The 13,153-nt window shown below is 38.6% G+C and overlaps 1 protein-coding gene across 1 annotated transcript in view; it reads left to right on the top strand.

Annotated features, from left to right (window-relative positions):
* The window catches only part of RASSF6 (Ras association domain family member 6), a 66,172-nt gene extending 53,281 nt beyond the window's left edge, over positions 1-12,891 (top strand). Inside the window, exons 6-11 of the mRNA XM_020988485.2 lie at positions 3,919-4,103; positions 7,309-7,410; positions 10,134-10,185; positions 10,936-11,054; positions 11,148-11,245; positions 11,348-12,891. Of these exons, the coding sequence (XP_020844144.2) occupies positions 3,919-4,103; positions 7,309-7,410; positions 10,134-10,185; positions 10,936-11,054; positions 11,148-11,245; positions 11,348-11,423 (632 nt within the window). The 3' untranslated portion in view covers positions 11,424-12,891. The remainder of the gene's footprint in view (positions 1-3,918; positions 4,104-7,308; positions 7,411-10,133; positions 10,186-10,935; positions 11,055-11,147; positions 11,246-11,347) is intronic.
* Positions 12,892-13,153: the final 262 nt, after the last annotated feature.

Below are 13,153 nucleotides of genomic sequence, written 5' to 3'. Positions count from 1 at the left end.
AGCCTAATCTTACATTCTGTGCCCACTCCTAATTTCAGGAAGTCCCCAAAGAGCTCCATGCCCATAACACAATAATATCTTTCAACCAATTCAGCCCCCTTTCTTTTTCAGGATTGAATAGTCAGCAAACCAGGTCTGCTACCATAAGCCCTAAGCATACAATATTGTGCAGCAACAACACAATGCAACAGTGCTATATAAAATTTATATGTGGCAAATGAAGCAGTAAATATATGCCAATTGGTGGCAATGAAACAGATAGTAACCCCATGACCATGAGAAACAATTTGAATAAATGCACTCGTGTGCCAACAACCAGTATTTACTTAGACAAACAACATCTAATAGGTCAGTCCAACACACATATAAGCACCAGCAGCAACACCCCCACCAAAAAATGTATTTACAATCCTGTTACTTCAGTGGCCGGCCGGCCTTCCTTCCTTCCTCCCTCTCCCTCCCTCCCTCCCTTCCTTCTTTCCCTCTTCTTCCTCTTCTTCTTTTCCTCTGTCCATATAGAGAAACATACCCTTACCGGCAGGTGTTCTGCCCAAAGGAATATAAATCTTGATCAGTGAAACCTCGTAAGATATCTTGGTGTTTATGGGCAAGAATTTTTTTTTCCCTCTTCCCTATGTATTTATTCTATGATTTAAAAAAAGAACTGGGGAGGCAGGTAGGTGGCACAGAGGATAGAGCTCTAGTCTTGGAGTTAGGAGGACCTGAGTTTAAATCCAGCCTCAGACACTTGACACTTATTAGCTGTGTGACCCTGGGCAAGTCACTTAACCCTGATTGCATCACCAAAAAGAAAAAAAAAAGAACTGGGACAATTAACTCTTTTGCCTCATGTAGTTTCATTTATGATTTCTTAAAATACAGCACTGGAAAACTAGACTTTGATGAAGCCCATTAGGATTAAAATAAAGCTACTTAAACGCTTAAACCCAAATCATTCAGGTTCTCATTGATTGGCCAACAATAGGTCCCAGCCCAAGCCTCACTTGGTCATTGTTTGGGTTTCAGTGGCTCAGAGTGAGTGTAAACAGCAATTGTTTCTGTTTTGTCCAGAAACCCTCTTGACTTTTTTTTTTACTAGGTAAAAGAGGCCATTTTTGGCCTCATTTCTTACCTAGCCTTAATCCCTGAATGGGTATTACCTCAGACAAACTGAGATGTGGGAAAGAACCTAGTTTAAAAAGGCCTAAGTCTCCCACTGCATCCGGGGCCATCTCCAGTCTTCCTGATCTATAAATTGCCACTGGGTCCAGATGGCTTTGGAGGAGACAGTGAGGCTGGTGACTTTGCACAGCCCTGCCTCACTTCAGTCCAATTCAGTTTCAAGTCAGGACATCACTGTCTTGATGTCATTGATCCTCTTTGAGAAGCAAGGACAAATGATGACAATTACTTCAGTGAATTGATTATTAAAGAAGAAATTGTCCATGGGACACAAACAAAATTTTGATTTAAAGAGCCACTGAGCTTTCTTGTCATTGGGAGTGTTTTTTATAAAGTACATAAGCAAGAAAATCTTTTTTGAAAACTGATAAATAGAAGTAATGTATGGAATAATTTTACATACATATATCGTGTGTGTCTGTGTATACACACAGACACGCTTATTTGTGTCTAATGGTAGCCATCTCTAGCATGGGGAGGGGAAAAGGATGAAGAAGGAAAAAAAGAGATTTACATGATAACTTTATTATATATTTAAAAGGAATAGCAAGTTGTACGGAATAGATTTGCAGTTCCATGTGCGATCGTCTTTTTAAAATTGTACTATGTTATGGAAATGATTGTTTTATTCCATAAGTTTAAAAATAAAATAAATACATATTAAAAAGGAAAAAATTCAGAAAATTATTTCAAAAGAAAACAAACTGAATTAATATTCAGTTCAAAGAAGAGAGAAAAAATATGGAAAGATCAATAACTGTTTTGAAGGAGTAGGGAATCCCCAAGGTGGTTTTTGTAAGATCTAAAAATCCCAAAGGCAAGAGAGAAAGAAAATAACCTTTGAAAAATAATCTGAAGCACAAAACAATTAAAAATGAAAATTACAAAGAACAAGTATAGTCAAAAGAGGGATCAGAAGAGGTCTTTCCCTCATCTTTTGCAGAGGTGAAAAGTCTACTTAGGTGGAACATCACGTATATTTTCAGATAAGTTCAGTGTATTAATTAATTTTGATGATCTTTTCTTTTTCCTCTTAATTTTCTCTTCTTGTAAGATATTATTTGTAATATGGTGTGGCTGTCTGGGAGGAAGAGAGAGAAAGATATAAGGGGAAAGTGAGGCAATGTAAAAAAAAGATATCAATAAAAGTTTACTTTCAAAATAACAGGAAGAGATATAAAAAGGAGATCAGACATCTCATGGAGATGTTCCATGCATATAATAAAGTCCAGAGGTAGTATAAGACTCAGATGTAATATGTCTCATTCGCAGGGAATGATGACTCTTGTGTTTGGTGCTAATACCATGTTAACAGCCCAATTACAGTATTGCCAAGGCCAAGCAGGTCACGATGCCCTTTCTCCAACCTGCATATGTTTTCCATATGAGATTTTTTATATCTATTGCCAAGAACTATCTGCCCAAACAATGACAACAAAAGCAACAATAACAAAATCTGGATTCAGATGTTCTCCCTTGTTAGATGCAGAGCCTTCCCCTCCATTCTTCTTCAGCTGGAGGGAGAAACAAACCTGCTCCCTCTACCAATCACATCACTGTAAATGTCATTATGCCATTCAGTGTTGTAGACCTGAAACATTCACACACACACACACACACACACACACACACACACACACACTCTCACTCTCTCTCTCTCTCTCTCTCTCTCTCTCTCTCTCTCTCTCTCTCTCTCTCTCCCTCTCTTCTCCCTCCCTCCATAGATATATAGATACACACACATATATGTGTGTGTATCTATATATATATAGATATATATCTATATATCTATATATATATCTATATATCTATATATATATATATATATAGATATATAGATATATATATAGATATATATATAGATATATATATAGATATATATATATATAGATATATATAAGATATATATATATAGATATATATATAGATATATATATATATCTATATATATATATATGTATGTATGTCTGGGGGGGTGCATATATACATGTATATATACACACATACATATGGATATACCTATAAAGTGGGAATGAGTTTTTAAAAAGGGAAATCATAGAGATCAATTGGGGAACCATTCAACTGAAATATCAGCTGTCACTATAGGAAATATAAACTCCTCTCCCCTCTCTTGGAGAGAGTGAAAATAAGAGGTGAATGTTCAGTCAGTTAATGAAAGACCACTTGTCTGCTAGCAATGGTGGTATCAGGTACATGGTAGTAGGGGTACGGGTATCTCACCAGCCCACTCCACCATCTGCTGCTTCAACTGGCGAGTGATTATCTGCCCAAAGCTGCTGCAGCTCCACTCCAGCGTCTGTGGCTTCTTCATCTCCTCTCAGGATGATCACCAAGCGTTCACCCCCAGCCTTTACACAGTTTCCTGCTAAAGCAGTCTAGCTTATAATCCCAGCCTCACCTTTTCAGAATAGCAACAACAGCTCCTCAACCTCATGACTCCATGCTATTCCTCCCCCCTTTCTGAAATCCCCTTAAATTCAGTGATGTGGGCATTGGGGATACAGACTCTAGGAACAAATGTCTGTTTGGCCACAATTATCACTTCCTGAAGAAGGGGGGGAGGGGGGAAGGATTACTCTGGATTTCAGACATTAAAAATCTAGATCATCCTTGGGAATATCCCTTTTTAAAAAAAAATGTTCCTGAAAGGGATTCCAGGAACAAACCAGGAAGCAGGGAAGCAGACACGAGCTAATAATCTTGCATTCTTCTTAGATTATGTGTCTTATAACAGCAACACCCTGAGGCCTCTGGTGGGGGATGAACCGGACTCTCCCTTGCTATACAGAACGATGAGTGAAGCAACCTTGGTGAGAAAGAAGGTAAACCTTGGCAGGACAGAGAGAAGAGGCCAACAGCATCACAGGGTGTCTATTAATGGCCACTTCTATAACCATGAGGTGAGTTAAAATTCAGTGGGCAGGGAAGGGATTATGAAGCATGGGTCATTGAATAGGAGTTTTTGGCTGACTTTTATATTTTTTGTATGCTTTTTCAATGAACAAAAGATTATTTTCTCTCCTACTCACCTCCCCTCTTCCCCCAATTGAAAAAAGAAAAGGGAAGGGAAGGAATGGAAGGAGCAAAGAGAAAAAGGGAAGGGGGAAAGAAGAGGAAAAGAAGGAAGGAGGAAAGGAAGGGAAAACCTATCAAACAGATATCCATATTCAAACAAATTCCCATTTTGGCCATTTCCACAACATCCATCTCATTCTGCACCCAGTATGCCTCACTTGTCTGTCAGGAGGGCTATTGTCTGCTTTTTTATTGGTCCTCTGGAATCACAATTGGGAATTGTGGGGATCTGAGTCCTTCAAGTCTTTCAAAATTGTTTTGCAGTGTTGTTACCATTATATAAATATTATCCTAGTTTTTAATAGGATTTTTAACAAATGCTTTGGGAGAAAGACTCCATTTTACTAAAGGCATGGAGAACAAAACCTCATTGCTGAGGATGTAGACATTTGTTATTATTTCCCAACAGCTATTCTAATCTGACTCTTTGTCTTTCTACCCTTGGAATCATTCAGGCAGCATTTCTTCTGAAGTCTAAAGGAATGGAAATTTCCTTTCCATATTCCCTTGGTTTTTTTTTTTGCTCAACTTGGACTTACTCCCAGTTCAAGAATGTTTCTCCAAATTGTTCCCCATTTGACCCTCCCACGATTTACAATGACAGCCTATCATAGTCTCAACCTTTTTACTCTTTGTACAATATTTATATAGTACTTTCAGTCAGTCAAATAGCATCCATTAAGCACCTACTATGTGCTCACACTGTTCTAAGCAGTGGGGATGCAAAAAAAGGGAAAAGACAATTTATGATCTCAAGGAGCTCACCATCTAATGGTCTTTTTCATTTGAAAAATATTTTTCTCCCTGCCCTGGAAGAGATTTGAGAGGCTATGGTAAGAGATGATGTATATAACAAGCCAAGAAAACAGCAGCACCATCTCTTGAAAACACAGCTCCATCTACAGGGGTACGTGGATCGTGGCTCATCGGTTGTAGATTCGGAGCTAGAAAGGATCTTAGAAGTCATAGAGTCCAATCTGCCCGTTTTCCAGATGAGAAAACTAAGGCTCAGACAGGCTTGTCCAGCGTCACACAGCTAATAAGTGTGAAAGGTAGGATTTGAACTCAGGTCTGACTCCAGGTCCAATATTCTATCCACCCCACCAAGCTACCTCTGTGAGGCAAAAACTACCAAGGCAAAATATTCCGTTCCAGTCAGCAGATCTCAGTGGCCCAATAAGCATTTATGGAGCACCTAACTATGTGCTGCACACTGTGCTAAGAGCTTGAGATGCAAAGAAAAGTAAAAGACAGTCCTTGCCCTCAGGGGGTTCACAATCTAGTAACATACAAATATACATAGAAGCAAGCTATGTACAGAATAAATAGGAAATTACATACATTGCTTCCTAGTTATAATACAGTGTAGCATAGACTATGAAAATGTCATACTGGGCACCCAGTCTAGTTATAATTAACTGAATATATGATTCTTTACATACTGATCAAGCATATATAGTGAGTTTCTAATCTCTTAAAATTTTGTAATATCCATTTCAGCTAACTTCAGGTGCCTTGGAATAGGGATTGTATATGGCTGCTGAGATACCCTACTCTGGGCCTCAATTGCCTCATCTGTAAAATAGATGGCCTTTGGGGCCCCTTCCAGCTCAAGAACAAGGATCTTCCTCCTCCCAGTGTAGAACAAAGTCAATCCATACCTTTCCATCCTATGACATTCTTTCTGTATCTTTCCCAAAATCCTATATAGAGATTCTACTCAGTGGTCTGGGGACCATCCTCTAGTCCAGGGATGGGAAGAGGGTTGTGGCCTCAAGGTTCCCTACCCCTGCATGTTGTCTTTGTCTGTCTCTCTGTTTCCCCATCTGTCTCTGTTTCTCTGTCTCTCTTCTCTCCTTCCTCTCCCCTTCTTTCCCTCTCTCTTCATTTTTTCTCTTCTCATCATCTCTCTTTCCCTCCCTCCATCTCTCCTGTTCTCCTCTTATTTCTTCCTATCTACCAATCCATACATACATACATACACACACACACACACACACACACACACACACACACACACACACACACACAAAATTAACTCATCAAAAAATATTTGTTAAATGACTATTACACGCCAGGCATTATTCTAGGTACCGAGGATACAAATTCAATGAATGAAGCAATTCCAATCTGCAAAGAACTTTGTCTGTCTATATTTCTGCCTGTCTTTCTGCCTGTCTAATTATTGTTATTTGTCTATGCTTTCAGCCATCTCCATCTCTCTCCATCATTTCTCTATGCAGTGTTCAGGCTGTTCATCATTGCCCCTTCTCCTTAATAAATCATTAGCTCACCTCTTTCTCTGCCCATTCATGTCCTTGATGGTGTCTTTTATGTCACTGTTGACATATAAATCATTATTGGTAATGCCCTGTAATATGAAATTTAATTTAGGGAACAAAGCCCTATCCTAGAAATTTAACCTGTGGCATCATTTTCTTCTCCTCTCATTTGAAACCAACCCCCCCACCCAAATTTTGAACCTAGGAACGCTAGGCATGTGAATAAAATATGGAAGGCTTCTGAGGTCAAATTAACCAGGTAATGAATAGCATTAACCATAGAAAGACATATAGATTTCCTGGGCAGAGCACAAAAACCAAGTTAGACCATAAAGAAGAGAAAAGAAAATGCTCCTCCCTCCCTTCTTTACAAAATTGGGGCTTGTGGGTATGAACCATTCATATTCTATCACACTCAACTGATGTGTTGGGTGGTTTGGGTCAATTGCTTTTTCCCTTCTTTTTTTGTTTTATTGTCCATTACAAGGGATGGGGAAGGGGAGGCATATATTCAGGAACTGAAGGTGTTACAAAAATAAAAGCTATAAAAAATTAAAAATCAATAATCAATTAATATAGTAGGATCTTGAAGAACTCTACCAGACATTCACAGATGCAGGCCATGGTCCACTCTATTATTTTACACCCAAAACTTTCTGTTGCTGATGCTCTGGGGCCTAAAGTTTAGCCTGCAAATAGAAGAATCAGGTCTTAGAATGTGGCTATAATATTTATTTCCTTCTTCCAGACATCAATTTTTACACCAGCCTTTGGATCCCAAACCAAAGTGAGAATTAACAGTAACATGAGAACAGAAGAAGTAATAAAGCAGCTTCTACAAAAATTCAAGGTAAGAGGCAGCTAGGCAGCACAGTGGATAGATCACCGGCCCTGACTTTGGGAGGACATGAGTTCAATTCTGTCCTCAGATGAAACACTTGACACTTACTAGCTGTGTGACCCTGGGCAAGTCACTTAACCCCAATTGCCTAGAAAACAAACAAACAAAAATTCAAGGTAATCTTTCCTTCTGAACTCAAGTGGAAATCACTAGTCTATCTCTTTGGTTACTTCGGTGCAAAATCCAGTGCAATCTCCGCCATTACTATTTCTACAATCGACAAGCTCAGGGCTTCGCCCATTGCCAGCCTTGCTTCTCTAGGTCTGGGTTTCCATTTGCCCTGGTTCTTATGGGCAGGTGAAGATATAGGCTTTCCCTTTCCATCCTTGCTCTGCTTCCTGAAAAATGGTCTAACCTCCTTTTATCATTTTTAAAGGATTGTACCACTATTCACTATAGAGAGACTTACGAGATGATTATTACAGACAAATCATGGGGAAATCATAAAGGATTCTGCTAGTACTTGGGTCACCCCTCTCTGGTACTTGGGGCTCCAAAAATAGTTACCCCAGGCTAAAGGAACTGCATCCTTTAGTAGTGGGTCTACTACATTCAGTGATCTGGGAACCGTCCTCTAGTCTCTGTCTCTATTTCTCTACATCATCTCTGTGGCATCAGTCTCTATCTACTCCCAGTATCCTGTTAATGTAATTACCTTTTCTCCCACTAAGCAGAGGATGTAATTTGTTCAAAGCAAAGTCAGATAATGAAAGAGCATAGCAAAAAAGTAGCAATAGACTATTAACTAGGGCACACTATGTTAAAAATACACCATCAGTTGGAAGGGTGGCATTTATATACAGGTGGCAAATGGGAAGTACATGCAAAAGGAAGTTAGTGGGCAAGAAGGGTAAGTTACGCCTGCCTTCCCTGCCCCCACCCCAAGAACACTGATATCTTTTTAATGATGCCATTGCATTGCTCTCAATGGGCCTACTTCTCCTTGAGGGTGGTGGACCATCACCAGTCATCTTGACTTTCGTCTTGCCACTGAACTCTGCTGACTCTCCAGAAGAGAATGGGGCTGATAACTTCACACAGCTCTGCCCCACTTAAATCTAGGTCACAGCAAGTCAGACGTCACCCTCGTGAGGTCGTTGGTCTTCTTCAAGACAAAGAGCAACAAACAAGAATTTCCACTATTCCCCACTAGTGTCATGGTGAGTGCTAGGCACGTGGTTTCAGCTATGCCTTGATCTCACCATCTCATGCGGTGGCTTATACCTTCTAGGTGCAAAGTCTCTACTGAGCAATGATGTCTGCTGCCAGCTTTTGGCCTCTTCTTTTGTCTCTAAGCTGCCAGGGCATAGTAGCTAGAATCTCTTCCTGATAAGAGGAGGCCAATTGCTTTTCAGTCATTGCACCAGTCACTCAGTAAGCATTTATTAAATGCCTACTATGTGCCAGGCACTGTCCTAAGAGTATAAAAAAAGCAGCTGGTAGGGCAGTAGCCTGGAATCAGGAAGACCCGAGTTTGAATGTGATCTCAGACACTTAACTATGTGACTCTGGGCAAGTCACTTAATTGCTACCTGCCTCATTTTCCTCAGCTGTTAAATGGAGATAATAATAGCATCTACCTTGTAGGGTTGTTGTGAGGTTCAAATGAGATAATATTTGTATACTTATCACAGTTCATGGTACAAAGTAGATGCTACATAAATGCTTATTTCTTTCCCTTCTCTTTCCCCAAAAGATAGTCCTTGCTGTCAAGGAGCTCATAGTCTAAAGGGTGAGTCAACATGCAAGCAATTTTTGTGCGAACAAGATTTATCCAGGATAAATTGGAGATAATGTATCAATGGAACAGATATCTGGAAAGGTGAAGTGAGATTTTAGTTGGTCCTTAAAGGAAGCCAGGGGAGCTATGTCCAGGTATACAAGCAGAGTTCTCCCAAGCTAAGGGGAAGACTTTTAGACTTCAGGTTCAAGGTAGGCCAAAGTCCAGGGTTACTGCAAACTATCTAGCTTATGACCTTACACATTCCTAAGATTTTCTCTGACTTAGCACCCAAATGATTTGGAGTTGGAGCAAAAGATAGGAAGCACTGTCACCTTTCTCTGTCTAGTCCCCTGCCTTCCTACCAAGGCCCCTACCTTTACTAGTCATATCTGTTAAAAGTAAAGCCCCATTTGCTTTACCTTATCTTAACCAATGGGGAAAAAAATGAAGCAAAACCTTTCTCCTGAAAATTCTAGAAGGTGGTGGTTGTGGTGGTGGTGGTAGTAGTAGTAGTAGTAGTAGTAGTAGTAGTAGTAGTAGTAGTAGTAGTCCTTCATCTTCTTCTTCTACTACTACTACTAGTATTACTACTACTTCTACTACTACCTTCTAGAATTTTCAGGAGAAAGGAGGAGGAGGGGGAGGAAAAGGAAGAAGAAGAAGAAGATGAAGATGATGATGATGATGATGATGATGATATTATTCAGAAAATTAAGCTTTGGATTTTCTTCCTATTAGTCTTAACAAATCCTTGGGCTTTTCCTGACAGTAGCAGATGAGGTCACGGTGCAACACCCTCTCTGACACAGCTGACTGTATGAGCCGCCTTGTACCCACAGCCTCAGGCTCACCTCCAGCATAGAACAAGGAGCTCAACACTGATGCATGACAGCTAACCAATGCATTTTTACACAACGGAAAGTCACGATTGTTTATTTTTCTTTAACAGATTGAAAACAATCCCCAGGATTTTGCTCTTTATATTATCTATGCAACTGGAGGTAAGAAAAGGAGGTAATTTAAGTCATCTGATTCTTTTCATGGGCCCTTCCTTTAGAGAATGTTGGGGTTTTTTTGTTTTTGTTTTTATTTTAACCAGTGAGAAAGTCAGATGGCAAAGTTGTTTCATTCTGTTAAAAATGGAAGGAATTGGCATTTTTTTGTGCCACCATCTTATATTTAGGGCAACCTAGGATTCCAGATACTCCTAGAAATTTGATAACATAAAGGACAAGAGAGTATTTGGTACTTATCATTACAATTACCTAGTGTTTAGCTTGGATCATTTTTAGTCCTTTTCAGCTCTAATGTTATATCAATCAATCAGTAAACATTTGTTAAGCATCTACTATGTACCAGGCACTGTGTTAAGTTCTGGGAATACAAAAAGAGGCAATATACGGTCCCTGCCCTCAAAGAACTTAAATTCTAGTGGGGAGATAACATTCCCACAAACATATACAAAGCAAACTAAGTATAGGATAAATAAGAAATCATTAATAGAAAGAAGGCCCTGGGATTTAGAGGGGTTGAGGAAGGCTTCCAGTAAAGTTGGGACTTAAAAGAAGCCATCGTTTATACTGTTTTCCTACTTCTGCATACTTCTCTCTGCATCAGTTCATATAAGTCTTCCCCTACTTTTCTAAATTCTTCATATTCATCATTTTTATGGCATGGTTAACATTAACATTCTTGTACCACATTCTGCTTAACTTGCTTGCCTGTTCTTCAGTCTTTGTTTTTATTTTCAGAAAAGAGACGGCTAAAGAAGACAGACATTCCCTTATTTCAGAGGCTTTTGCAAGGTCCCTCACAGAGGAATGCCAGGATTTTCCTTATGGACAAAGACGCGGAAGAAATCAGCAGTGATGTATGAGACGGCATCCTCCAGAATCTTTCTTTGTTTTCTTTGAGACTCAGTGCTTCTCACAAATATGTTCGATTTTGTCTCTCCCTTTCTTAGGTGGCTGAATACATTCACTGTCACCTTTCTTTCTTGGAATCAATCCTTCAAAGATTAAATGATGAAGAAGCACGAGAGATTCAAAAAATAATCACAAAGTGAGTAGAAATTCTTATGTTAAGTTCCTTTGGTTTTGCTGCCAAGCCAAAGCACATTGAAGTATTTTTCCTTTTCTTCTTTTTTTTTTTTTTACTTTTCAGATTCAGTACAGAGAAGGCTTTTATACGAAAACATCTTCAAAATAAAATGATAGTAAAGACAGAGACAACAGTGTAGTGTAAGAAACACCCATGGATCGAACACTTTGGTCAAGTGAAAGTATTTGCATACTTAATGAGTGCCTGAATATTGTAGGTACATGCATTAATATAGGAACTTCAAGCTTGTAGAAAATCATCTGACCAGGAAATTTCATCTCCACAGGAAGAGGTGAAGTTGCCTTCATATTAGAATTGGGGCACTATGTATCCTGAAAATTAGATGGCCAGAGTAGTACTCATTTTTTTTTCAAAGTTAGAGATGCATTTTGGACAGTGTGAATTTAAAACTTCTTCCTTAGCTTGAACTTTGTGAACTAACTCTTGCAAGAATTGACAAATGAAATGGGAAATAAAGACTGCAAACACTTTTTTAAAAACAGACACATTCTTTATGTTGCAAAGAAATTCAGTTTCACTGAGTGGAATTTATAGGTCATTGATGATTCAGGTTTTCGTAAAAATGAGGATGATTTTGCAAGTTGGTAAGTGCACTTCTGTGATCTGTTATTCTGCTAAAACTCCAGAGGACCAAAGACCCATAGGCACCTAGTAAACTGCAATATCTACAGGTAGACCTTTCCCAGCATTACTGACTTTCTAGCTCCTTTGACCTGAAGGGACTCGTGTATAGGCAGCATGACATCTGGTAAAGGACCTCATCTGAAGTTCACAAAGCTGTCCCTGACCTCCTATTTATTGTTTTCCAGAGCTGACTTTCAAAACACAAAAAATCTGGAAACATAACATGAGTTTGGGGCTTGTGGTGGTTATTATTGTTATTTATAGTTGTTGTCATCAACAATAATTTTTTAAGCAATTCCTTACAAGGGTCAATAGGTCTGTTTCTTAATCTACCTCCATTTTTATTTCTCATGGATATTGTAAAAAAAAATTCTAACACATTTTATATGTGATATAGACTAGAGCTCTGTATGATAAGTACACAGCTGGAAAATTACTTTTAAATGTTAAAATACACATCACAGTCATTTCAAAGACATATTTCTAAATTATCACCACAATGGACTGGAGTGTGTTCATACACATTAAATTATATTAAAGACCTCCTTGTATGGTATGCTACATGTGACCAGGCTCTCATTATTTTGTTTGATTTTTGGCAACTGTCAAGAAAAAGATGCCTACTTGCTAAATGAGAGGCTGAGAATATAGACCATAACTCATAGAGCTCTAACTCATGTATTTATAGAGAATATAAGATAGAGTTTAAAAATCATTAATGACTTTTGGGTTTTCACAAACATGAGGATGACCCTGCAAACTGGCAAGTGAACCTTTTCTATGTGATATAGACTAGAGTACTATATGATAAGCACACAGCTGGAAAATTCCTTTTAAATATTAAAACACATGTCACAGTCATTTCAAAGACATATAATTCTAAATTATGGCCAAAATTGACTAAAGTGTGTTCATATACATTAAATTATATTAAAGACTTCCTTGTATGGTGTGTGTATGTATACATGTGACTGGGCTTTCATTACTCTGTTTGCTTTTTGGTAACTGTTCAGGAAAAATTTGCCCAATTGTGAAATGTGAGGCTGAAAATATAGACTATAACTCATAATGTTCTAAGTCATATATTCATAAAGAATATGGAGTGGAGTTTATAGCTCATTGATGACTCTTGGGTTTTCACAAAAATGAGGATGACCTTGCAAGTTGGCAAGTGAACATTTTATATGTGATATACACTAGAGCGCTGTATGGTAAGTATACAGC

The sequence above is a fragment of the Phascolarctos cinereus genome, unplaced genomic scaffold, assembly GCF_003287225.1.
Source record: "Phascolarctos cinereus isolate Bilbo 61053 unplaced genomic scaffold, phaCin_HiC Scaffold_9;HRSCAF=440, whole genome shotgun sequence".
Taxonomy (NCBI): domain Eukaryota; kingdom Metazoa; phylum Chordata; class Mammalia; order Diprotodontia; family Phascolarctidae; genus Phascolarctos; species Phascolarctos cinereus.
Note: the sequence above shows the minus strand (reverse complement) of the source record. Positions and strands in the feature narration are given on the sequence as shown.